The 23,729-nt window shown below is 46.7% G+C and overlaps 1 protein-coding gene across 2 annotated transcripts; it reads right to left on the bottom strand.

Annotated features, from left to right (window-relative positions):
- Positions 1-9,149: 9,149 nt before the first annotated feature.
- On the bottom strand, positions 9,150-23,216 carry Serping1 (serpin family G member 1). 2 transcript variants are annotated; one of them, XM_048360636.1, is made up of 8 exons: positions 23,201-23,216; positions 22,625-22,722; positions 19,522-19,999; positions 16,725-16,859; positions 15,035-15,238; positions 14,693-14,829; positions 12,749-12,968; positions 9,150-9,619 (listed from the first exon to the last, which is right to left on the bottom strand). In XM_048360636.1, exons 2-8 carry the CDS (start codon positions 22,679-22,681, stop codon positions 9,366-9,368), a joined length of 1,485 nt encoding a protein of 494 aa, XP_048216593.1. In that variant the 5' UTR covers positions 22,682-22,722; positions 23,201-23,216; the 3' UTR covers positions 9,150-9,365. The 2 variants fall into 2 exon arrangements, with proteins under 2 accessions (XP_048216593.1, XP_048216594.1); XM_048360637.1 differs by having other exon boundaries at positions 22,625-22,709; positions 23,196-23,214.
- Between the last annotated feature and the right edge of the window lie 513 nt (positions 23,217-23,729).

The following is a 23,729-nucleotide window of genomic DNA, read 5'->3' as shown; positions in this document are numbered from 1 at the left end:
CACACACACACACACACACGCACGCACACACACACACAGACTTCGGGATGCCTCCCTCCCTCACTTTTTCCCTCCTCTTCCTCCCCACCTACCTCCCCTTCAATAAGGCTGCAGGTGAGAAGGCAGATCTGATTCCCGCCAAATGCAGCGCCTGGGTTGGTCTGGCCGGGTTTCCAGATGCCCCGCGGTGCTGGACTTGGAGACCTTCGGAAGACGTGAAGGGTGCGATTTCCTGCCAGGCCAACTCTTCTTTGACCAGTCAAAAGTTCTTCCAGTTAAATCCTCACAGCCTTTTTAAAGTCTCAGCCCAAGCATGGGACCCTTCTGCCCCATCGCGCGCGCGCGCGCCTCTTGGGTTGGGCACCAAGCCGGGCAACTCCTGAAAGAAGAAGAGCTGGAGCTCTCCAGAAGAGCTAATTCCCCGAGTGCGCCTCCGGGCAGGCCTGACCTGACCAGGAATGTGCTGCATCTGGAGCTCGCCTCAGTTACAAACATCCCCTCCGACCAGCCCTGCTCCCCTCCCCCTCGGCCTGGGCCCATGGCCCCTGGGCCCCACCAAGCTCCTGGGAGCCCGGAGTCGCCAGAGGGAGGAAGGAGGCAGGCAGGAAATCGAGGCAGGCTGGGGGGAGTAGGGGTACCTCCCCAGATCTGCCCATAACAAGCTTGGCAAGGTTGTGTCACGTCTCTGGGCCTCAATGTCTTCCTTTGCAAAAAAAAAAAAAAAAAAAAAAAAAAAAGTCCAGAGTAGTGCTGCCCTGAGGAAATTTCTTGAGTGTGTAAACCATCCAGAATCATAGCCAGCCGCTGGCCACATGTGGCTACTGAGCACCTGAAATGTGGCCACAATGTTCAGGAACTGGCTTTGACATGTTGTTTCGTGTTACTTACTTTTTTACATTCTTATTAATGTATGTTACTTGAACAAAAGGGCTTTCCTTTATGACAGTTTCCTTAGCTGTGGGACTGGGGATGTCCCTGAGCTTTTGTGCTAAGGCTAGCACTCTGCCACTTAAGCCACAGCTCCACTTCCAGCTTCTTGGTGGTCCACTGGAGGTAAGAGTCTGAAGGGCTTTCCTGCCCAGGCTGGCTTCCTCAGTCCTGTGCTTTGTGTTAGGGGAAGACAAGAGCTGCCTGGGAAATGGCTTCTATCTCCAGTACTTATTATATACTACCAGATGGGATGACCGTGTCACTTTTCTGTTGGGAGAGACAGATGAAGAGGCCACATGAGGGAAGGCTTGCTCCTATTGGGAGATGGAATCCAAGAAGTTTCACTGAGGGAAGCCGCATCTGAGACATGATAGAGAAAAAGGATTAAGACACAAGAAGAAGCTGGGCATAGTGACTCACACCAGGAATCTTAAATATTCAGAAGTCTGAGATCTGAGGATCAAAATTCAGACAGCTGCAGCAAATCGGTGAGAGTCTTTCTCTCCCATTAATCAGCAAAAAGCTGAAAATGGAGGTGTGGCTTAAGTGGCCTTGAGTGAAAAAGCTAAGGGAGAGCTTGAGTTCAAGCCCTAGTATTACACACACACAAACACACACACACACACACACACACACACACACACAGATATGAGGAAGGCGGGCAAGAACATTCCAAGGAAAGGGAACAGCTTAAAGGCTTGAGAGGTGGGAAAATGGCAGGGCACATTCAGGATTGGTTGGAAATTCACTTGGAACTGGGAAGTGTGAAGGGAGGAATGGACAGGCAGGCTAAGACAGATTGTGGAGGTTTTGAGCACATTCCTATTGACATTACTCAACTCCAAAGACATCTTGCTCATCCCCTTGCTCTCATCAAGACATAACTCCCATGTGTTTATTGAGCAGGCCCAGTACCTCTACTTTCTCTTGCCTCCTGCATTTATCTTAGTCTTCAGGCCCCTGATCTCGGTTCTACAATCATCTTTCCCCAGAGTAGGATGGGCTCCATGAGAGGATGGACTCTTTTGGTCCTTCCTGGTTGAGTCTTCTGACTTTGGATCCTCAGTGTCCAGGTATGAGCTGCACAAGGGCTTCATTTTCCACTCACAATATTCTAAACCCCAGCCTGGCCCTGGCCTTTCTCAGGAAAGATTCCAAAACGGAAGCCAGGAACAAGTAGATACGGTCCATCCTGTTAGAGGGGTGCACAAAGAAATGCACCCAGGAGCTACTTGGCTCCTCACCACCTTACCCCACCTCCACATTCTTCTCTCCTCTTGACAGAGTTTCAGAATGCACCTGGCTACATCCACCTTCCCTGGCTCCTCCTCCATCTCCTTGGTCTTATACAGATGGGCTCACCACCGAAATTTAGGCACATGACAGAGAGAGTTGCCTCTCTGCTTATACATCCATGGAGTAACTTGATGTCTAATAAGATTCCTGAGTCACTGCTAGAGTTCTCCATGGAGGTCTCTTTTAATTTCCCCTCCTTCAATAAGGTGTCCCTTCCTCTTTACTGCCTTGTTTATCTCACAAATGTTTATATGTCAGCCACTGACTGCATGGACTGACTGGCTGGTCTCAGGGTGCTCCCAGTGGATGAGGACAGGCAGGTACATAAAGAGGACTCTCGTGGTAACAGATGTCCAAATGCGTGCAAGAACCCTGTTCTCCCAGGAATGTCCCTTTCCCTGAGGTCTCCATCCTAACCTTGCTGCAGCAAGTGCTCTGGTTGCTGTGTCTCCACCTCCTCTCCATGAGGCTAGGGCAAGGGTCAGCCAAGCACAGCCCACAGGCCAGCTCTTGCTTCTGCTTGTCTTTGGGAACACAAAGTTCATCAGAACCCTGCTGTAATCACTTGTTGATGTATTGCCCCTGGCTGTTTCTGCCTGCACCACAATGGCAGAGTTGAGTGGTTGCAACAGAGACCATATGGCTAGCAAAAGCCTAGAATACTTACTATCCAGTTCTTTTCAGAAGCCTGGCATGCATCTAGTTCCCGGGCAGGTTTAGATCTTGTTATCTCAGAAAGATATGAAAACTTCAGAAAAGCAACGGAGATGAAATCAGATGACCATGGAAGGACACAGCCCAGGATGACCCTCAACCTGTCACAAACCTTTTTCTGATCAGAGTCCACTCCCTGTGTTTCTCCTTTGCAAACTTACCCATGTATTTTGTTTTGTTTATTTTTAATCAGCACCTAATGATCGTACCTACATATGTGGTACAGTGTGGATAGTTCAGTAACGTGTTTACAATGTGTAATGATCAGGTCAGAATAACTAATGTTCTTATCTCCTTATTATCTCACTTGGCTTGCTTGCTCAAGTCTGGTACTCTACCACTTGAGTCACACCTCCAGCCTGGTGTTTTGCTGATTGTTTTAGAGATGAAGTCTGGCAGATTTTTTTTTTCCTGCCCACACTGACCCGGATCTGTGGTCCTCCAGATATCAGCCTGTTGAGTGGCTATGATAGCAGGTGTGAACCACCAGCATTAGGATGTTGTAGGGTGCTACAGCTTGAGCCACCAAGTTCACCTCAGCCTTTTAGTGGTTAATTGGAGAGAAGAGTCTTGGTGGGGGCAGGGAATATGGCCTAGTGGCAAGAGTACTTGCCTTGTATACATGAAGCCCTAGGTTCAATTCCTCAGCACCACATATATAGCAAAGACCGGAAGTGGTGTTGTGCTCAAGTGGCAGAGTGCTAGCCTTGAGCAAAAAGAAGCCAGGGGCAGTGCTCAGGACCTGAGTTCAAGACTGGAAAAAAGAAAAAAAGGAGTCTTAATGGACTTCCCTTCCTGGGCTGGCTTCAAACTGTGATCCTCAGATCCCAGCCTCCTGAGTAGCTTGGATTACAGCTAACATCTAACCAAAGGCTGGGGGCTCCTCAGATACATCTCTTACCAGCTAAATTGTATTTGTCAGACACCAGACACAAACCTTCCTCTACCTCTGTCTTAACCTTTTCTCTCTTCTTCCACCTTTAAATTGTTGTTGTTCCCAAGAGGTCTGGCCTGGACTATTCTCTTTTTGGTGCATATTTCATCCATTCTTGCACAATTCCATACTATCGCGTCTGTATGAATCAGGTCCATAGCTCTGTATGCATTTGTGGCTGTCTTCTGATATTCCCAGACAGATGTGCAAACAGCTACTGGTTTTGCCTGATAAGATTCTACTACCACCACCCTACCCCTACTTCTGGCGGCTACACCTTCCTTTTTCTTTGGGGAGATGGAATTCCTATTCTCTCCTTTCATTCCACAGGGAACTTGTCCTCATGTGCCCCCACACTCAAGTTACACAACTGCAATGTACTAATTGTCTATGCAACAGTTAGTCCAAAACCTTAGTGGCTTAGAACCACATACATGTATTGTTCTTACAGCTTCTGTGACTCAGAAATCTGGCTAAGCCTTAGCTGGGTCTTCTGATCATAGCGTCTCATGAAGCTGTGATCAGGGATGAGGTTGCATAGAGAAAGGATCTGTTCTCAAGTTTATTTTCACAGTTTGGGCAAGATTCAATTCCTCCAGGGCTGTTGTTGGACTGATGGTCTTGGGTTTTGTTGTTGTTTTGCTGAGGAATTCCCAGCTGAAGTTCCTTGTGCTCTCTAACATTGCTGTCATACATGCCAACAAGAAAGAGAGCTGCTATTCTGATGCAAGTCTTAATCACAAAAGTGACAATCCCCCAGCACTGACAGTGTATTATTGGTTAAAAATAAGTTACTCAAAAGGAGAGAATTACACAAGAATCTGGATACTATGCAACAGAATCACTGGACACCATCCTAAGACTTCACTAATTAAATCCTAACAATGATCTGTAATAGTATTGTAGACGACCAAGCCTTAATAACCAGTTAAAGTCAACCATAATTGGGCTTGAGATGTTCCTTGGGGGAAGTAGCAGGGCCAGGAATATCGCCAGAGGCAATGATGACTTATGCCACTTCTGTGGGGGAATCTGCTTAAATTGACCACATGGCTCAGAAAACCAGAGGCAAGAGATGGAGAAGACATCGCTGCAGATTCTGATAAAGCTATGCCTACAGCCAAAGCCCAGGATTTGGTTATGTAAACCAAGTTCCCTCTTATGTCAGATTCTGTTGGAACCAAAAGATTACTGACTAATAAAATGTTCAGGAAAGAAAGGGGAAAAAACAAGTCTCAGAGATGGGCTTAGCTTACTCTAATCCAGTTTGAGTGTCTTGCCTTAAATCTCCACAATCTTGCTCTTCCTCCTCCTCTTTCTTCTCCACCACCACCTCCTCCTCCTTTTCCTTCTCCTTCCCTTTCTTCTCCTCCCCCTCTTTTTGTGTAGGTACTGGGGTTTGAACTCAGGGCTAGGCACTATCCTTTAGCTTTGTGACTCAAGAGTGCCACTCTAACACCTGATCACAGATCCATTTTCTGGCATTTTTGCTGGTTCACTGAAGATAAGAGTCTCACAGACTTCCTGTCCTAGCTGGTTTTGAATCACAATCCTCAGATCTCACCCCAATAGCTAAGATTATAAGCATGAACCCCCAAGTCCTTGACTTCCACCACATTTTAATAACATCACAGTGAGGACCACGCCTCTACACACGAACCCTTGGGGAGAAAGCCACATCTCAGTGATGACACTCAGAGAAGTGACACTGCAGTACTGGTCTTGTGGAGACTCCCTTATTTTGCTCAGCACAATGTCCTGTTTATGTGTTTTTCTTTGCAGAGGGAGGATGGATGGTGGAGAGAGAGTTTGCTTTGTTTTAGGTGATATGTGCTGAGGGCCAACTGTGCAGGTGCCAGACTCTGTGCTCAGAGCTGAAGGTAGTAACAAAAAGCCTTGATTCCTTCCCACCTTCGGGGAAATAGCCAAAGTTTTTCTTTTCAGAAGAGGAGCAAAGGTTTTTGTTGTTGTTGTTTGTTTGTTTTTAATCAGTCGTGGGGCTTGAACTCGGGGCCTGGGTGCTGTCCCTGAGCTCTTTTGCTCAAGGCTAGCCTTCTACCACGTTGAGCCACAGCACCATTTCTGGTTTTCTGGTGGTTAATTGGAGACAAGAGTCTCACAAACTTTCCTGCCTGGGCTGACTTGGAACAAATATCCTCAGATCTCAGCCTCCTGAATAGCTAGGGTTACAGGTGTGAGCTACAGGTGCCCTGCACACATTGTATACATTTTATATAATAAATACATGTAATATATCATTAAGGTCTGCATAATTTAAAAATTGCTGGATGGAGCCAGGCACCAGTGGCTCACACCTATAATCCTAGCCACTCTGGAGGCTGAGATTTAGGGATCTTGGTTCAAAGCCAGCCCAGGCAGGAAAGTCCATGAGACTTTTAACTCCAACTAAGCACTAAAAAGTGAGACATGGAGCTGTGACTCAAGTAATTGAACACTACCCTTGAGCAACAAAAGCTCAGGGACAGCGTCCAGATTCTGAGGTCAAGCCCTATGACAGGCACGCATGCGCGCGCGCGCGCGCACACACACACACACACACACACACACGGTGGATGGATGGGATCATACAGTGTACACTCACAGTTATCACTACAGACACGGCACATTAGCTCCAACAAGAGATAGCTGCCTACAGTGCTCATGTCTTGTGAGCCGAGGTGCTGTTCATGTACATCAAAACAATGATATATCATTAATGGTGTGATTTTAACATTCAGCACAATCATTTTAAATGTTTCCTGAATCCCAGATTGATGTTATCTCAGAGTTCATTAAGTAACAGAGTTTGTGCCAAAAACCTGCTCCAAAATCAAGAACTTGGTAATGGAAGGTAGGTATGGTAAGAACACTGTAAGACAAGCCCAAATAACTATCATGATATGCCAAGAAGTTACTTTATGAGTGTCTTACTCTACACAGTAGTAGCAAGTATAGTGCTGAGTAAATAAACAACAACCAAATATTTTCATGGGAAAAAAAAATAAGCTGGAACAAGGTACGACTGGGTAGCGAGGCTTTGGGGATGATGATAGACAATGGAAAAGGTAGGAGGGACAAGTACAGGCAGAATACTCCACGTCCATATGTAATAAAGGAAGTGGGAAATGCAACATGGATCAAGAGGAAGGGGGGATGGGGAGGATGACAGGTGGGGTGACTCTGATCATCTCCTTTGTCTTCTCTACTTTTTTTTTTCTTTTCCTAAGGGCAGCATCAAGGCTTGAATGGAAGGAGTCCTACTCTCTCAGCTTTATTGATCTAGCGGGCACTCTACCACATGGCAAGTGTGGCTTTTCTCCTGGTTAATTGGAAATCCAGGAGTCGCCTGGATTTTTCTGTCTGGGATGATTTTGAATTTTGATCTTCAGATCTCAGCCTCCTGAGTAGTACAGGTAGGTCAGGTGCTGGTGGCTCATGTCTATAATCTTAGCTAGCTATTCAGGAGGCGGAGATCTGAGGATCTTCATTCATATCCAGCCCAGGCAAATGAATCTAAGAGATTCTTATCTCCAGTTACACACACACACACACACACACATCATTAATGGAGGTGTGGCTCAAGTGGTAGAGCACCAACCTTGAGTGAAAAAGCTAAGGGACAGTGCCCACATTCTGAGTTCAAGCCCCAGGACCTACATGAAAAAAACAGAGGTAAGATTTTAAGATAGAAAAGAAGAAGAAAAAAAAAAGAAAGCAGTGCTGCTGTTCTACACAGAAGCAAAAGCGTTGTCCCTGGAACTCTTAATTCTAAGCTCTTCATGACTATGTTCACACATTAGAAGAGTGACCTTGAATATGACACTTAATTTACAAATCTTGGCTTCCTTCTTTATAAACATTGGATTAAAAAAAAGTGCTTTAGCTATCAGATTTTTGAGAAAGTGAAAGAATATCATGGACATTAAAACTGTGAAAAATTTTTAACAAAGAAAGAAAAAACAGAAGACCATAGCTATGCATATCTATGGAAGAGTCATAGGAATGGAGGGACAAAGGGTGAACAAAGCAGCAGTGGTACTCACTAGACACTATGTTGAATATGAACTACACAACTTGGATGAGGGGTTTGAGAGGGGAAAACTGGGAGAGAGCAAGGGAAGGGGTGACATTGTCCAAAAAGAAATGTCTTCTTTATTTGACTTATGTAACTGTAACCCCTCTGAACATCACCTTGATAACGACAACAATTTTTAAAGGAGTTATAGAGATTGCTTTCAAATCCCAGCTCTGTATGATTTTGAACAAGACTTTGAACAACCCGAGTTTGCCCTATAAAGTCACTGCCAGAACGAAATGTCCACAAAACTCTTAGCAGAAATGCCTCTGTAAATTCCCAGTCATGTGCAGATTTACCATTGCTACAGTCACGAGTGTTGCCAGCAAGTAAGCAAGGGAGGGCCTGGGGACACGGACTGTGGTATGACCCTGTCACTTTGGGACATCATTGGGCCCTCACATGAGGTTTGAGCCATGTCATTTGCTCGTGGTAAAGTTGATGCAAACGGACACATGAAAAAGAGGCTTTGCCTTTCTGACTCCATTCTTGGAGCCCTGCCATGGAAAGCTAGCCTAGTGGGAGGATGTAGGAGACATGGAGGACGGCCAAGGAGTGCCAGCTGAGATCATCAAAGACCTGTCCCCCCGCCTCCATCCCCAGCCAGCCGGATAACTAGGAGAGATGACTGCATGAGCCCAGGAAGGCACAAGCAGACTCGGCCCAGATCAGCAAGGCCACTTGGGCAATCTTGAGACTTAGGTGACATAATAAAAAATTGCTGTTTCCTTCCTTCCTTCCTTCCTTCCTTCCTTCCTTCCTTCCTTCCTTCCTTCCTTCCTTCCTTCCTTCCTTCCTTCCTTCCTTCCTCCTCCTCCTCCTTCTTTTTTTTTCTTCTTTATTTGGTCTTGGTACTAAAGCTTGAACTCATAGCCTTGTGCTCTTGCTTGGTTCACTGAAGGCTAGTGCTTTACCACTTGAGCCATAGCTCCAATTTGGGCTTTTTACTGGTTAATTGGAGATAATGGTCTCTCGAGTTTGTCTGCCAGGGGCTGGCTTTTGAACCCAGATCCTCAGATGTCAATCTCCTGAGTAGCAAGGATTACAGGTGCGAGCCACCAGTGCCTGGGCAAGAGGGCTGTTTTAAGCCATTCAGTTAAGAACAACTTATTACACAGCAATAGCTGGCTGATACAAGAAACACAACAGCGCTGGGCCTCTGATTTCAAGGCAGCTACCAAAGACAAGTGAATGCAGAAGTCATTGTCTGCAGGTCTTTATTTGTAGGGTGTGGTGAACTTGAACCAACTGAAGCTGCAAGAAGTGGTGTGGAAAGCCTCATAGGGCCATGAGGACTACTGAGTAAAACAGACCCCTTTGTCAGACCCTAAACGAGCGCCTCAAGAGGGAAGCAGCTGGGGACAGGGCAGGCCATAGCAGGGCTGTCAACCAGCTTGACTATAGCCCCCGCAGGTCTCAGACCCTAGGGTCGTACACTCGTCCCATGAAGACAGGGAACTTGTGCTCCTGGTCCCAGAGCAGGAAGAGGAATGGTTGCTGCACCTCAAAAACCATCAGGCTGCGGGCCATGGAGACGGCGGTGGCCGCCGCCGCCTCCACACCTGTCTCCGTCAACTCCACCACTGTCTGATGCGTCATCGCAGACACCTGAAGGTCCGGGTCCTCCGTCAGCCCGCACAGGTTGAGGTTGTAGGTAAAGTCAAAGAATTCTAGCCCCAAAGCCAAGAGAAACGAGAGTCAGAGACCTGTACAAAACTCACCATCGATAAGAGACCTTTGTCTTCAATTTTCTGGGCTGGTCTTGAGTTTCTATACTTTCTTGCTTTTCTTCTCTCAGCGGGCCCCATCTCTCTCTCAATCTCTGTCTTGTTCTCCCTCATACATCCACACCCCCTGGGGCTTAAGCTTAGCTTTTCTGCTCAAGGTTGAGGCTCTACCACTTGAGTCACACCTCCACTTCTGGCTTCTTGCTGGTTATTTATTGACTTTGTCAGTTGTGAGGCTTGAACTCAGGGCCTAGATGCTATCCTTGAGCTCTTCTGCTCAAGGCTAGCGTTCAACCACTTTGAGCCACAGTGCCACTTCTGGTTTTCTGGTGGTTGATTGGAGGTAAGAGTGTCACTGGACCTTGCTGCCTGGGCTGGCTTTGAACTGTGATCCTCAGATCTCAGCCTCCTCAGTAGCAAGGATTGCAGGTGTGAGCCACCAGCACTTGGCTCTAACCACCACTCTCAAAAGGAGGTGAGAGCCTTACCCTCCCCACCTCCCAAATACCTCTGAAAAATGATATCATTGCTTCCTTGTCTTAAGGACCTTGAAAGAGAAGTGATCTATTAGAGATAGGTCATGTGTCCTAGAATGAGATCATACCCAGGGTATAAGGCTGGGTAGTAATAAGATGTATATATATTGGTCTCTGCCCAAATTCCTCATAAGGAGTGCCTAAAACATTAGTATCTTTAGGTGTAATATTTGGTCTTTGAGCCTGGTGCCTAACATGCTTCACTCACATCCTGTTTTGTTTTGTGCCAGTCTTGGGATTTGAACTCAGGGCCTGGGTACTGTCTCTGAGCAGCTGCTTCTTCTTCTTCCTCTCCTTCTCCTCCTCCTCCTCCCCCCCACCTCTTCGGCCCTCCCCTTCCTCCTCCTTTCCTCCCCCCTTCTGTCAGTCATGGGGCTTGAAATCAGGGCTTGGGGGAAGTCCCTAGGCTCTTTGGCTCAAGGCTAGTAGTCTACCATTTTGAACCACAGCTCCCCTTCTGGTGTTCTGGTGGTTAATTGGAGGTAAGAGTCTCACAGACTTTCCTGCTGGGGCTGGCTTTGAACTGTGATCCTCAGATCTCATTCTCCTGAGCAGCTAGGATTATAGGCATGAGCTACCAGTTCCTGGCTACCCCAATCCTTGAAACTGCCTTGGTGATACGAATATGTTGTCTTCTAAGAAGAGATTCTTGGTGGGCTCCTGAGTGGGGTCTGATCTCCAAAAGTACCAAGTCACACTGAGAAGCTGGGAACTTTCAGCCGTGCTCGCATCTTCTCTGGAGGGTAGAGGAGCCCTGGTGTGTCCGCAACCAGTCATGCCTGTGTGGTAATGCCTCTGTGAAGGGCTTCCAGTTGGTGAACATATGCACATGCTGAGAGAATTGTATCTGGGGGCCTTCAAGGTTTTGCCCTAGGCAGAGCTTGGTAGTGCATGCACACCAGTAATACCAGCTATCTGGGAGGTGAAGATGGGAGGATTACAGTTTGAGGTGAGACTGCACATAAAACTTATTGAGCCCTTATCCTAAAAAAATAAAATAAAATAAGGGCAGGTGTAATAGTTTAGGCCTGTACTGTCAGCCATATGGGAGGCAGAAATCCAAAGTTGACTCTGGAAAAATAAATGAAAGGGGGGGAAAAGGGGCTGGGGGTGTGTTTCAAGTCGTAAAGCACTTGCGTAGCAAACAAGGCCATGAGTTCAAAATCTCAGTACTGCCAAAAAAAAGAATCTTGCCATCTTGCCTCATATACCTCTTAAATCTGTTTATCTTATACTTATTATATAATAATCTAGTAAATGAATGTTTCTCTGAGTTTGGTCAGCCATACTAGCAAAGACTGAACCCTAAGAGAGTGTTGTGGGAATGTTTGCTTTATAGTAGATTGGTGTGAATGGGGGTAATGGGACTGAAGCCCTAAACTATAAGAGTTGATTCTCTCTGTAGATAGACAGAATCAGAGATCACGCAGTCCATGAGCTGTGAGGTAGTAAAACAGACTGCAAAAATGCCTGACAAGGAGTATCTAAAATCCTTATAATCTTTGTTAGCATCTTTTGTTGTAATATTTAGTCTTTGGGCCTGGCTCCTACCAGTCAACTTCCAAGTCCTTTGTAACTTCCTTGGTGACAGAATATCTTTTCCTTTAATGAAGAGACTCTTAACTGGGCTTGGATTAAATCTGTGGAGAATTGCTTGGGGGTGGGAAAAACAACCCCAGAAATATTAAAATTGGAGTGTAGAGAAAAGCAGTTTGTTTCTCCTACACAGATGCCACATCCTAGGAAATGAGATCATGTGTCAGGCAGTCAAGTTTCATAACAGGAAATGAAGTGATAGATCTAGACACAAGGTCAAAGGTTAGAGAATGGAGCCTCTGTTGTCTCTCCAAAACACAGACGCATTCTGACCCTCCTAACCAGATGGCTTCTCACATTTTCCACAGGGCGATGGACTCTCATGAATGTGGGTGAGGAAGGAACATCTGCAGCCATCTTGGTCACCTGCCTCAGTATGTATGTGCCAGTGAACCACAGTGGAAGCAGCCAAAAGAGCTGGTATTCTAGGCTGGTATGCTGGTTTGCCTCTAAGTAGCTCAAGAGTAAGTCATGTAAATTTTGAGTAAGTCACATACAAGTGTCTCAGTTTCCTCAATGGTACAATGAAATAATAGCACCTGTACTTTTTTTTGTCTTTGTGAATGTGTGTGTGTGTGTGTATATGTGTCCATGTGCATGTGTGTGTGCCAGTATTGGCAGTACTCAGGGTCAAGGTGCTGTCCCTTAGCTTTTTTGCTCAAGGCTGGCTGGCATTCTACTACTTGAGCCACAGACCTATTCCAACTTCTTGTGGCTCATTGGAAATAAAGAGTCTCAAATACTTTCCTGCTTGGGCTGACTTTGAACCATGGATCCTTAGATCTCAGCCTCTTACATAGCTAGGATGACAGGTGTGAGCCCTTGGCTCCCTAGTTCATAGGTTTGTGAGATAACTTAGGATTACAGAGAAATGCTAACTGCGTTTTGGGTCCCTCTCTCCTCTGATGACCTAGGATCTCCTCAAGCTGCCAGGGCTCACCCAGTTTCTCCATGATCGACAGCATGTCTTGACTGCTCTTCACTTTGATACGGGGCATCATCAGGTATGTGGGTTGGAACTTGGACAGCTCCAGCTTCTTCATGATGGCCTTGAACACAGTGGGGCTAAGAGCCTTCTCCATGTCTTCCAGATGATGTCTCAGGTTCTGGGGCACCATGATGACAAAGCTCAGGTTGTGAGAGAGCTGCAGCTGACCCACCTAGGGAATAAGAAATGTGCTTTTGCAGTCTTCTTACCTCAGTCCTCTCCTGGTCTCCACCATCAGTGTACTAGGGCTGTCCTTTGGCTTCTGCTAGTCCATCAAGCAGGAGCCAGACCTAGCCTAGCTGTGTGGCTTACTTTGAAATGGGGATGCTAACTTGGTCAAACTGAAGAGTAATGGTCTGACTGTGCTGGGGAGATGCAGACATTTCTGATTGTTCACTCAGTGCCGTGTACTAGCTATGTAATCATACTCGGAGAGTTGGTCTCTTAGTCCTATTCTCTTCCACCCAAAGGTGTTAGTTATAAAATACACAACGTGTATGTGCCATCAGAGTGACCAGTCTCTTCAAAAAGCTACAGGCAGGGGCTGGGAATATGGCCTAGTGGCAAGAGTGCTTGCCTCGTATACATGAAGCCCTAGGTTCGATTCCTCAGCACCACATATATAGGAAAGGCCAGAAGTGGCTCTGTGGCTCAAGGTGGCAGAGTGCTAGCCTTGAGCAAAAAGAAGCCAGGGACAGTGCTCAGGCCCTGAGTTCAGCCCCAGGACTGGCCAAAAAATAAATAAATAAGTAAATAAAATAATAATAATAATAAATTTTTTAAAAAGCTATAGGCAGGTGCTCTACCACTTAAGCCATGTCTCCAGGGCTTTGTGCTTTAGTTATTTCTGTGAGGTAGAATTTTGCCTTCCCCCCCCCCCCGGGGCTGGCTTAGACTGAAATCTTCCTATTTTCATTTCCCACCATAGTTGGGATTATCAGCATGCACTCCATGTCTTTTTCTGTTAAGGTGAGCTCTCAAGAACTTTACCCTGACTGGCCTTAAATCTCACTCTGCTCAATCTTAGCCTCCTGAGTGTCTAGGATAACAAGCATGAACCTCCATGCCAAACTCCCTTTAAAAACTTCTGATGGTTCATGAGATTGAGTACCAATTTCCTCAGTGTTTCAGTCTCAGAGTGTGCTGATCTTAGCCCATCTTTCCAGTTTGTCATCAGCAAGGTTTTCAACTGATGGTCAAAAAGTATTTAAGAAATGTAGGACCCATAGTTCTGCTTCAGGAACAGCAGGCATTTGGTTGCTATCTATGTCGGGGGGGAGCTGCCAGTGCTACTGGCTTCCATCCAGTAGTGCAAGGATGAAGATATGAAGGTAAATCCTACAAAATATAGGGCTCCTCCCCCTATAGTGAATGTCAGTGTCAAGACTGAGAAACCCTGGTCTAACAGGGCATCAGACTATCACTAAATGGCAGTATTGCTGAAGTTGAAAGATGGTCAAGAAGAATGTAGAGGAATGCAACATTCAATTAGGCAACAAAGAAATGATCAAAAACAAAACCATTGTTGGGAACCTGGAAAAAAAATGGTCCAGAGAAGCAGGTTGTAAACAGGAATTAACTCAGAAGGATGAACATTGGGGTCCCTGTTGACAGAGCCTAAATAGAGTTTATTCCTTAAAGCACTATGAATGCTTTAAGTTCTATACACAGTGGGCACTGGAGGTTCACTTTTTGCCATTCTATGCAGCAGAGATGAATCCTGGCCTTAAAGCCAAGGCTGGAAAGTAGAGAAGGAGAAAACGTAAGAATAGAAATATGCCTGGAAGGAACAGAAATAGTACATTTCTAAGAGTATACCACCAAATGAGGGGGCTGTAGCAGGAAGGAGACATTCTGCTAGCTCTAAAATAGGAGGGAGATGAGCCAGAAACTTACCTTGGCCTGCAAAGTTGAGTCAGTGAAATGAGCCAGTGGGTATTTCTTGCTGCTCATCATTGGCACTTGTATCACAGAGTTTTTGACGTGGAAGGACTCCATCTTTTTCTTTTTATCAAATGCTTTCTTCCACTTTGCTAAAGGAGAGAGGGGGAGGGAGAGAGAGAGAGGCTGTAAGAGAGGAAAGAAAGGATGAGCAAGGAGCCCTGATAGCAAATGGGTGGGGCAGGTGCATGGGGAGGCCTTGATCAGGTGCATTGAACTTGGGATGGAGTGGACTTGAAGCTAGGGAGAATGGAAGCACTCAGAAGGAGCCTACTACCTGACTGAGGTCTCCCTTACCACTCAGGTAGACAGCGTTGAGAAGGACCAGGCGGGTGTCAGGGGGCAGGCTCTCCAGCAGCTGGCTGATCTTGTGGTTGGTATTCTCAGCCACCCATGTGTTGATGAGCTCCAAGTTGGCATCACTGTCGTTGCCCAGGGCTCTGGGGCTGCTGCCGTAGAGGCTCTGAGAGATATTCACAAAGGTGTCCCTTATGGCCAGGTCTGAGGGGTGGGTAAAGAGAAGGAGGCATAAGGCCCTTGAATATCTCCATTCCTTCCCAGAACAAACTTGGGGGGGGGTGCTTCCTGTGGCTCTGGACACTCTGGTGAATACAGCACCTTATTATTTTCTAGTTAATAGCATGATACATGTAAATGGTAACCTCATCATTTAACACAAACATACAGAGAACGCAAGTTTTTTTTTTTTTTTTTTTTTGCCAGTCCTGGGCCTTGGACTCAAGGCCTGAGCACTGTCCCTGGCCTCTTCTTGCTCAAGGCTAGCACTCTGCCACTTGAGCCACAGAGCCACTTCTGGCCATTTTCTGTATATGTGGTGCTGGGGAATCGAACCAAGGGCTTCGTGTATACGAGGCAAGCGCTCTTGCCACTAGGCCATATCTCCAGCCCGCAAGTTTTAAGACTCAATCTAGGGCTGGGAATATGGCCTAGTGGCAAGAGTGCTTGCCTCGTATACATGAAGCCCTGGGTTCGATTTCTCAGCACCACATATATAGAAAACAGCCAGAAGTGGCGCTGTGGCTCAAGTGGCAGAGTGCTAGCCTTGAGCAATAGAGAAGCCAGGGACTGTGCTCAGGCCCTGAGTCCAAGGCCGGGACTGGCCAAAAAAACAAAAACAAAAACAAAAAAAAAAAAAAACACCTCAATCTACTAGTGGGCACTAAAGAAAGCTTTTTAGCCAGGCACCAGTGACTCACTTGTGCAATCCTTGCAACTCAGGAGGCTGAGATCTGAGGATCATGGTTCAAAGCCAACTCCAGCGGGAAAGTCCATGAGACTCTGATCTCCAATTAAACTACCAAAAAGCCAGAAGTATAGCTGTGGCTTAAGTGGTAGAGACCTAGCCTTGAGTGAAAAAGCTAAGGGACAGCATCCAGGTCTTGAGTTCAACTCCCAATGCTGGTACAGACTCCCCCAGTTTTTGTTTGTTTGTTTGTTTTAATGTTTCTAGTTCTCTAGCCATCTAGTTCTCTCTGCTAATAAATGTGCAAGGATTTTTTTTATCACTACGAAGTAATATTCTCACATAATTAGATGTATATATGGAACGAAACAAAACCTAACAAAATAAATGAAAAACAGATATAAATAGCCAACAATCCTATAACTAAGGACAATGGTTAAGCATAAAATGAACACAATAAAGGATACATGATTTTTTTTTGGCCTTGGTTTATGTGTACATCTAAAATATGCCTAAAAATACCAAGATTCACGAGAAAAGGAAAATGTTAATACATTGTGTGCAAGGATATTTTTATTCTGAAAGGAGTGGATGTAGAGAGGACTTGCCCAGGTCTCATGTAGAGGACAATCCAGTTGCTGGAGCCACCTGTCACTTCTGCCAAGCCCCTCAGCTGCCCTGACCTCCCATCCCGACCCAGCTCTCTTCCCAAGAGAAGCGCAGAGATTCTCTGATTTCTCAGAGAATCTTCTCAGGAAGGCTGCCACTTTCCCCGACACTCACCCGGGCTGTGGAAGATCTGAGAGACCGAGTTGACACCTTTGGATGTGAAAGCCTTCAGGGCCTGGTGCACACAGGCAAAGTCCTCAGGGTAGGAGAGGACGTGCTCCAGGTTGCTCTTGGTGCTGTCCCCAGCCCCTACAACAGAAGACAGAGAGGAGGAGAAGGAGCAAGGCACCTTTGGGAGTAAGGTGGAGAGTCTGGCTTATGTGGAGGCAGTTCCCAGCATGTGGCAATCAGAGATCATCAGAGCTCCAAGTTTTCTCTTGGAAGACACCAACAAAAACCACTATTAAATCCATTAGTGTAAAATGTCTTGTGTCTGTTTTATAATACTATTTTTTGGTCTTTTTTCTTTTTCTTGTTTTTCTTCTTTTTTTTTTTTTGCCAGTCATGGGCTGGGCATTGTCCCTGAGCTCTTTTACTCAAAGCCAGCACTCTACCACTTTGAGCCACACACAGTGCCACTTCCAGTTTTCTCGTGGTGAATTGGAGATAAGAGGCCCATGGGGACTTTTCTGCCCAGGCTGTCTTTGAACCACGATCCTCAGATCTCAGCCTTCTGAGTAGCCAGGACTGCAGGCGTGAGCCACTGACACCTGGCTTCAGATCTATTTATTTTATTTATTTATTTATTTATTTATTTTGGCCAGTCCTAGGCCGTGGACTCAGGGCCTGAGCACTGTCCCTGGCTTCATTTTTGCTCAAGGCTAGCACTCTGCCACTTGAGCCACAGCACCACTTCTGGCCATTTTCTGTATATGTGGTGCTGAGGAATTGAACCCAGGGCCTCATGTATACGAGGCAAGCACTCTTGCCACTAGGCCATATTCCCAGCCCAGATCTATTTTTTAATTATGTTGCTCTAGAATGTTTTCTTTCCAGATGACGATTGAGAAGAACATTGCTGTTTTCTGAGTTTGTGTGTGTGTGTGTGTTACTTTTTCTTTATTTGCTAATTGAATGTGCTAGGTGGGACTATACTTTTGTTCAGGTGACTGTAGAAACTGGAAAAGTTGTTGTTGCTATTTATGCATGCACACTGCTACTATTTGTTTTTTCGTATAGATAAATATGAATACATATAATTTCAATGTTTGGAAATTTAAACTGAGCTGTCAACTTTGGAAATAGCATCCCAGTTTACTATGTTAAGTTTGCATTATACAGAATTTAATAGCTCTATCAGTCTAGAAATGTTCATTGGTTTCCTGGTTTGTTGTGCAGGAGTAATTCACTATATTAAATATATAGGGTTTTTGTTTTTTGTTTTTTTGTTTTTTGTCATGGGGCTTGAAAGTATTCTGTATTGTGTGCTTTTTCTCTCAAGGCTAGCACTTTTCCACACTGAGCCACAGCTCCACTTCTGGTTTTCTGGTGCTTAGTTGGAGATAAGAGTCTCACAGACTTTTCTGCCTGGGCTAGCTTTGAATTGCAATCCTCAGATCTCAGCCTCCTATGTAGCTAGGATTACTGGTGTGAGCCACCAACGCCTGGCCTTTTTTATTTTCATTTTTTAATAGAAAAAAACCTCCTCTTTCTTCCATTTCCTGTAGTTCATTTCATCAAATATTATTTTATATAATCAGATGTACATAGTTATTGTGCCTTTGTGTTCCTCTCCTAAGAGTATCCTCCTTTGGTATCACTGTGGGTAAATGCCTAAAGTCCTATATAATTTATCATGTCTAGTATATTTTATATTTTAGATCTAGCTTCCACATATGAGAGAAAATATGCATCATTTGTCTCACTGAGCTTGGCTTACTTCACCCAACATAATTTGTTTGTTTTGTTTTTTGCCAGTCCTGGGGCTTGAACTCGGCCAGAACACTGTCCCTAGCTTCTTTTTGCTCAAGGCTAGCACTCTACCACTTGAGCCACAACGCCACTTCAGGCCTTTCTATATATGTTTGTGCTGAGGAATTGAACCCAGTACTTCATGTATATGAAGCACTCTACCACTAGGCCATATTCCTAGCCCATATACATAAGCTTTTATATATATAAGCTTTAAAAAATTTACAGAAAGTACTAAAGCTATTCTCTAAATGAAAATAAAAAAGAAATGAACGAAGGCTGGTGGCTCACAGTTGAGTACTGAGGCTTGCAGTTCAAAGCCCGCCCAGGCAATAAAGTCTATGAGATTCTTTTTTTTTTTTTTGGCCAGTACTGGGCCTTGGACTCAGGGCCTGAGCACTGTCCTTGGCTTCTTTTTGCTCAATTCTAGCACTCTACCACTTGAGCCACAGCGCCACTTCTGGCCATTTTCTACATATGTGATGCTGAGGAATCGAACCCAGGGCTTCATGTATACAAGGCAAGCACTCTTGCCACTAGGCCATATTCCCAGCCCCTATGAGATTCTTATCACCAACAAAAAGCTAGAAGTGGAGCTATGGCTCAAGTGATAGAGTACTAGCCTTGATCAATAGAGCTCAGGGACAGCGCTCAGGCCCTGAGTTCAAGCCCCAGGACCAACAAAGCAAAGCAAAACAAAAAGACATAGATTTGTAAAATGTGTTTGGGTTGGTGACATTATGAGACATATGACCTAGACAGAGGTCAAAGTCTTTTTTTTTTTTTTTTTTTCCAGTCCTGGGGCTTGAACTCAGGGCCTGATCACTATCCCTGGCTTCTTTTTGCTCACAGCTAGCACTCTACCAATTGAATCACAGCGTCACCTCTGGCCCTTTTCTATATATGTGGTGCTTAGGAATTGAACCCAGAGATTCATGTATATGAGGCAAGCACTCTACCACTAGGCCATATTCCCAGCCCATAGAGGTCAAAGTCTTACCAAGTAGGACTTGTGTGAGGAGACTGGCGATGCTGAATGGGGAAAAGGCCATGTTGGTCTCAGCATTCTTGGTGTCTGAGAAGGCATGGTAGAGCTTCAGGGAGAACTCAGTTAAAGCCTCCCCCAGTGTGGCCTTGGCGGAATCCATTTCCCAATCAGAACAGAGAGCCATAGGCTCTGGGCAGGTGGGCTCAGCAGTGGTGGGCTGGCCAGGGGAGTCCGTGGGAAGCTGGGTATGTTGGGTAAAGGACTGGTTGGTGAGTTCCATGGTGTTCTCCGTTGTGGTTTCAGTGGCCGAGTCAGTTGTAGATGCCGTTATTGAGTTGGTTGTTGGCCAGGTAGAAGACTGCATGACATGTTGAGTGGGTAGACTCTGGGGGACATCTCTGCCCAAGATGATGCCATCGCTTTCTCCCTGAGTGCTCTCTGGATCCTTGGAGTTGTGGCTGGTAGCATTTGGATTTGAGGAGGCTCTGTCCTGTGGTTTAAGAAACTGGGTTTCAGTGGAGCTGTGGCTCAAGTGATAGAGCCCTAGTCTGAAGGAAAAAAGTTAAGCAAGAGTAGAAGGTCCTGAGTTCAAGCCCCAGTACTGGCACAGTGGTGCATGCACACACGCGCATGTGCACACACACACACACACACAGAGAAAAAGAAAGAAACTGGATTTCATTTTCCTTTCTGAGTGGCAGTCTCCTCAAACACAAAGCAAGGCAAGAAAAACAAGGTGGATAATCTGGTTACTGAGTGGTCTTGAGACTACACAGTGCTGGGGGGTGGAATATTTTTTGCAGAAGGTGGGGAAGTGAATAGGGATTACCTTTGTCCAATTTCTAGTATGTGGGAAGTTATTCTTTTCTCTCTGTCTCCGCTGCTCTCTGTCTGTCTGTTCTCCCCACCCCCACTTCCTTCTCTTCCTCCTCCTCCCTCTCCCTTTTGAAGGCAAGATCTTGGACTGGAACTCACAATGGAGCTTAGGTTGGCCCTGAATTTGGAGTACTATCTCATCTACCATTTCCACACTGTGAAGTTGTTTTCTTATAAATATTTACCTGATTTACTGGGCGCTGGTGGCTCATCCCTGTAATCCTAGCTATTCCCAGAGGCTGAGGTTTGAGGATCAAGGGTGAACCCAGCTTGGAGAGATAAATCCCCCTCCATCACCTCTTATCTCCCAATAACCTGTATAGAGCTGGAAGTGTAGGTGTGACTCAGATGAGTAAAAAGCCAAGCAAGAGTGCAAGGCCTGGGGCTGGGAATATGGCTTAGTGGTAGAGTGCTTGCCTAGCATGCATGAAGCCCTGGGTTTGATTCCTCAGTACCACATAAACAGAAAAAGCTCAAAGTGGCGCTGTGGTTCAAGTGGTAGAGTGCTAGCCTTGAGCAAAAGGAAGCTAGGAACAGTGCTCAGGCCCTGAATTCAGGCTCCCAGACTGGCCAGAAAATAAAAAAGTGCAAGGCTCTGAGTTCAAGCCCCTGTAACAGCCCCCCCCCCAAAAAATAACTAACTTGATTCACTTGGTTGGCCAATATAGACATTTGAACGTGTGTGGATTTTCACAATGTGTGTTGTAACCCAATAGTGGATATTGAAAATAGTTACCCTTCCCAAAAGAAGGACAGAGAAAGGAAGGGAAGGATATGGAGGAGACTGAGAAAAAGAAATAATATAGATCAGTGGCTGTGAATGACAATTTTGACTCCCAAAGAACACATAGCAATATCTGGAGTCATTTTTGGTGGCCATATAACCCTTAAGGAGGGCGGAAGATATTACAAAAATCTTACAGGGAGGCTGTAGATGGAGGCCAGAGATGCTACAAGGTCTCTGACAAAGCAGAGGAGGATGGTCCCTCTTGGGCAAAATATCCATCCCAAATGTCAGTTTCCCCCATGAGAAACCGCATTAGTGAGTCCCATTTTGCAGATGGGAAAATTGGGTCTGAAACATTTTTTTTTTTTTTTTGCCAGTCCTGGGGTTTGGACTCAGGGCCTGAGCACTGTCCATGGCTTCTCTTTGCTCAAGGCTAGCACTCTGTCACTTGAGCCACAGTGCCACTTCTGACCGTTTTGTATATATGTGGTGCTGGGGAATCGAACCCAGGGCTTCATGTATATGAGGCAATTACTCTTGCCACTAGGCCATATTCCCAGCCCGGGTCTGAAACATTTAAAGTCCAAGGTTTCACAGAAGTGGGAGGAAAAGTTCTCTGATTTCACATGCCCCTTGCTTATAACTGCATGGTAACTACTTGCTAGTGACACTGAAGAGGCTAGCTTCCACATACAATACACCTACTACAAACTCAGGGACACAAGCTTTCATCTTTCTCCTGGGCTCACCAGTGTGTGTGTGTGTGTGTGTGTGTGTGTGTGTGTGTGTGTGTGTGTACTGGGGCTTGAACTCAGGGCCTCTCTTCCCTGGCTTATTTGCTCAAAGCTGGTGTGCTACCATTTGAGCCATACCTGCACTTCTGGCTTTTTCCTGGTTAATTGGAGATAAAATTCTCTTAAGATTCATCTCCCAGGGCTGGCTTCAAACCTTGATCCTCAGATCTCAATCTCCTGAGCAGCTAGGATAGGATAGGATTACAGGCATGAGCCACCAGGGCTCCCTCCCCTGCCCCCCACCCCCCACCCCACTTCTCTTGGGCTTACTTCTTATCCTTGGCCTCCACCCCTCTCCACCCTCCCCCCAATGTGTCAACACCTGTTTCTCACAAACCCCCATCCCAATCCCAACAGCCTGTCAATGAAGCTGTCTCCTGTAACACCCCCCCCCCCCCCCACCATTATCAGCTCTGACCCGTGGGATCTTCTTGCCAAGCCTAGCTGGTGGGCAGGGAGGCGGTCAAGTTATTCTCCTTTTTAGAAACGGAGACGGGGAGCAATGACTGTCCTGAGGGCACAAAATCTAGTGTACCCACCAGACAGAACCTATCTCAAGCCCTCCGTTTTCCACACCTGTGAGTACAGGCGGGGCAAAAAAAAAAAAAAAAATCCCCCCCAAACCCACACTTGCTAAATCCCAAGAGAATCTCCCCTCCTTCCTTGGAGCCTCAAGGGTTAATCGTCCAATTGCCTACCCCCGGAGGGGCCCACTCACCCCAGCCAGAAGCAGCCACAGCAGAAGGAGGGTCAGCGGGGTTAGCCTGGAGGCCATCGGGGAGGTAATGTCAGCCACTCCAGGCCTGCAAAGCCAGCCCGTGTCAGAGGCAGCGGAGATCCCCGAGTTGGGGGGGTGGGGGAGGGCTTCCACCCCCCCACCTCGGGGTCCGCCCCCATTCCTTTCCCCGGTCTCAGCCCTTGTCAGTGAATTCCCACCCCCTTCTCTCCCTGGCTCCACCTTCTGTTTTGTTTTCCCCAAACCGCTTCCCCTTTTCCCGGCACAGTCTGGCCCATCCTCTCCCTCCTGGCCGCGACCCTGTCCATCTGTTCCATCATGGGGGAGGTGGGGGGTCCTGCCTGAGGCGAACAATCAGGACTGAGCAGTAGGGAGGGGTGGCCTCTTGAGGAGGGGAGGTGTGGGGGGTGGGGGGGACTGGGCACAGCAGCTCTAAGGGAGGAGGGGAGGGCAGGGGGAGGAGGTCGAGGGCCTCAAGTGGAGCAAGCTTGTACAGAGTGCAGAGATCCAAAGGGACCACAGAGTACCTACCTGCCCCCCCCCCCCCCAGCACCAAACCTGCACCCAACTCTGGCCACCAGGCAACCTCTGGGCAGACTGAGTGGACAGTCAGTCCTACAGGGTCAGCGAGTGTGGGGGATGGGGGGACGGAGTGGACAGTCCTCCGGGGTCAGCGAGTGTGGGGGTGGGGGAAAGTCCTAGCTATTGGCTGGCTCAGGACACTGCCCAGTTACAAATTAAGGATGATTGATTGGTCGCTGGTGTGAATTCCCGTAAATCAGGAGTGGCCGGGACCCAGTGGACAGGCTTTGGCCCCGCCTGGCCTAGGAATTTGGCTCAGAGCCCTCCCCCCTTTCCCCACCAGTCCTGCTGAGGGGTGCGATGGAGTGGGGAAGGAAGACTTGGGGTGTAGCTCTCCGGCCTAACCAAGCCACACTCCCTCCTGTGTCCTTATGGGTTGTTGTAATACTAGCAGGATTACAGAAGTGTGCTCCAACAAGGGGAATGCCCTTTTCCCGAATCACTGGTCTTGGTGGTTTGGCTGGCATAGTAGTCCCTTTTTGGAAACAGGCTTCATTGTGTCCAG

The sequence above is a fragment of the Perognathus longimembris genome, chromosome 13 (assembly GCF_023159225.1).
Source record: "Perognathus longimembris pacificus isolate PPM17 chromosome 13, ASM2315922v1, whole genome shotgun sequence".
NCBI classification, from domain to species: domain Eukaryota; kingdom Metazoa; phylum Chordata; class Mammalia; order Rodentia; family Heteromyidae; genus Perognathus; species Perognathus longimembris.
Note: the sequence above shows the minus strand (reverse complement) of the source record. Positions and strands in the feature narration are given on the sequence as shown.

What these genes read in the sequence shown, in the direction of transcription:
- Serping1 (XM_048360636.1), bottom strand. Translation starts at nt 22,681, where the DNA reads ATGGCCTCCAGGCTAACCCCGCTGACCCTCCTTCTGCTGTGGCTGCTT. An exon ending in CCTCACACAAGTCCTACTTG is followed by an intron (nt 16,860 to 19,521) that starts GTAAGACTTTGA and finishes CTTCTGTTGTAG; the next exon opens with GGGCTGGGGACAGCACCAAG. An exon ending in CAACGCTGTCTACCTGAGTG is followed by an intron (nt 14,830 to 15,034) that starts GTAAGGGAGACC and finishes TCTCTCCTTTAG; the next exon opens with CAAAGTGGAAGAAAGCATTT.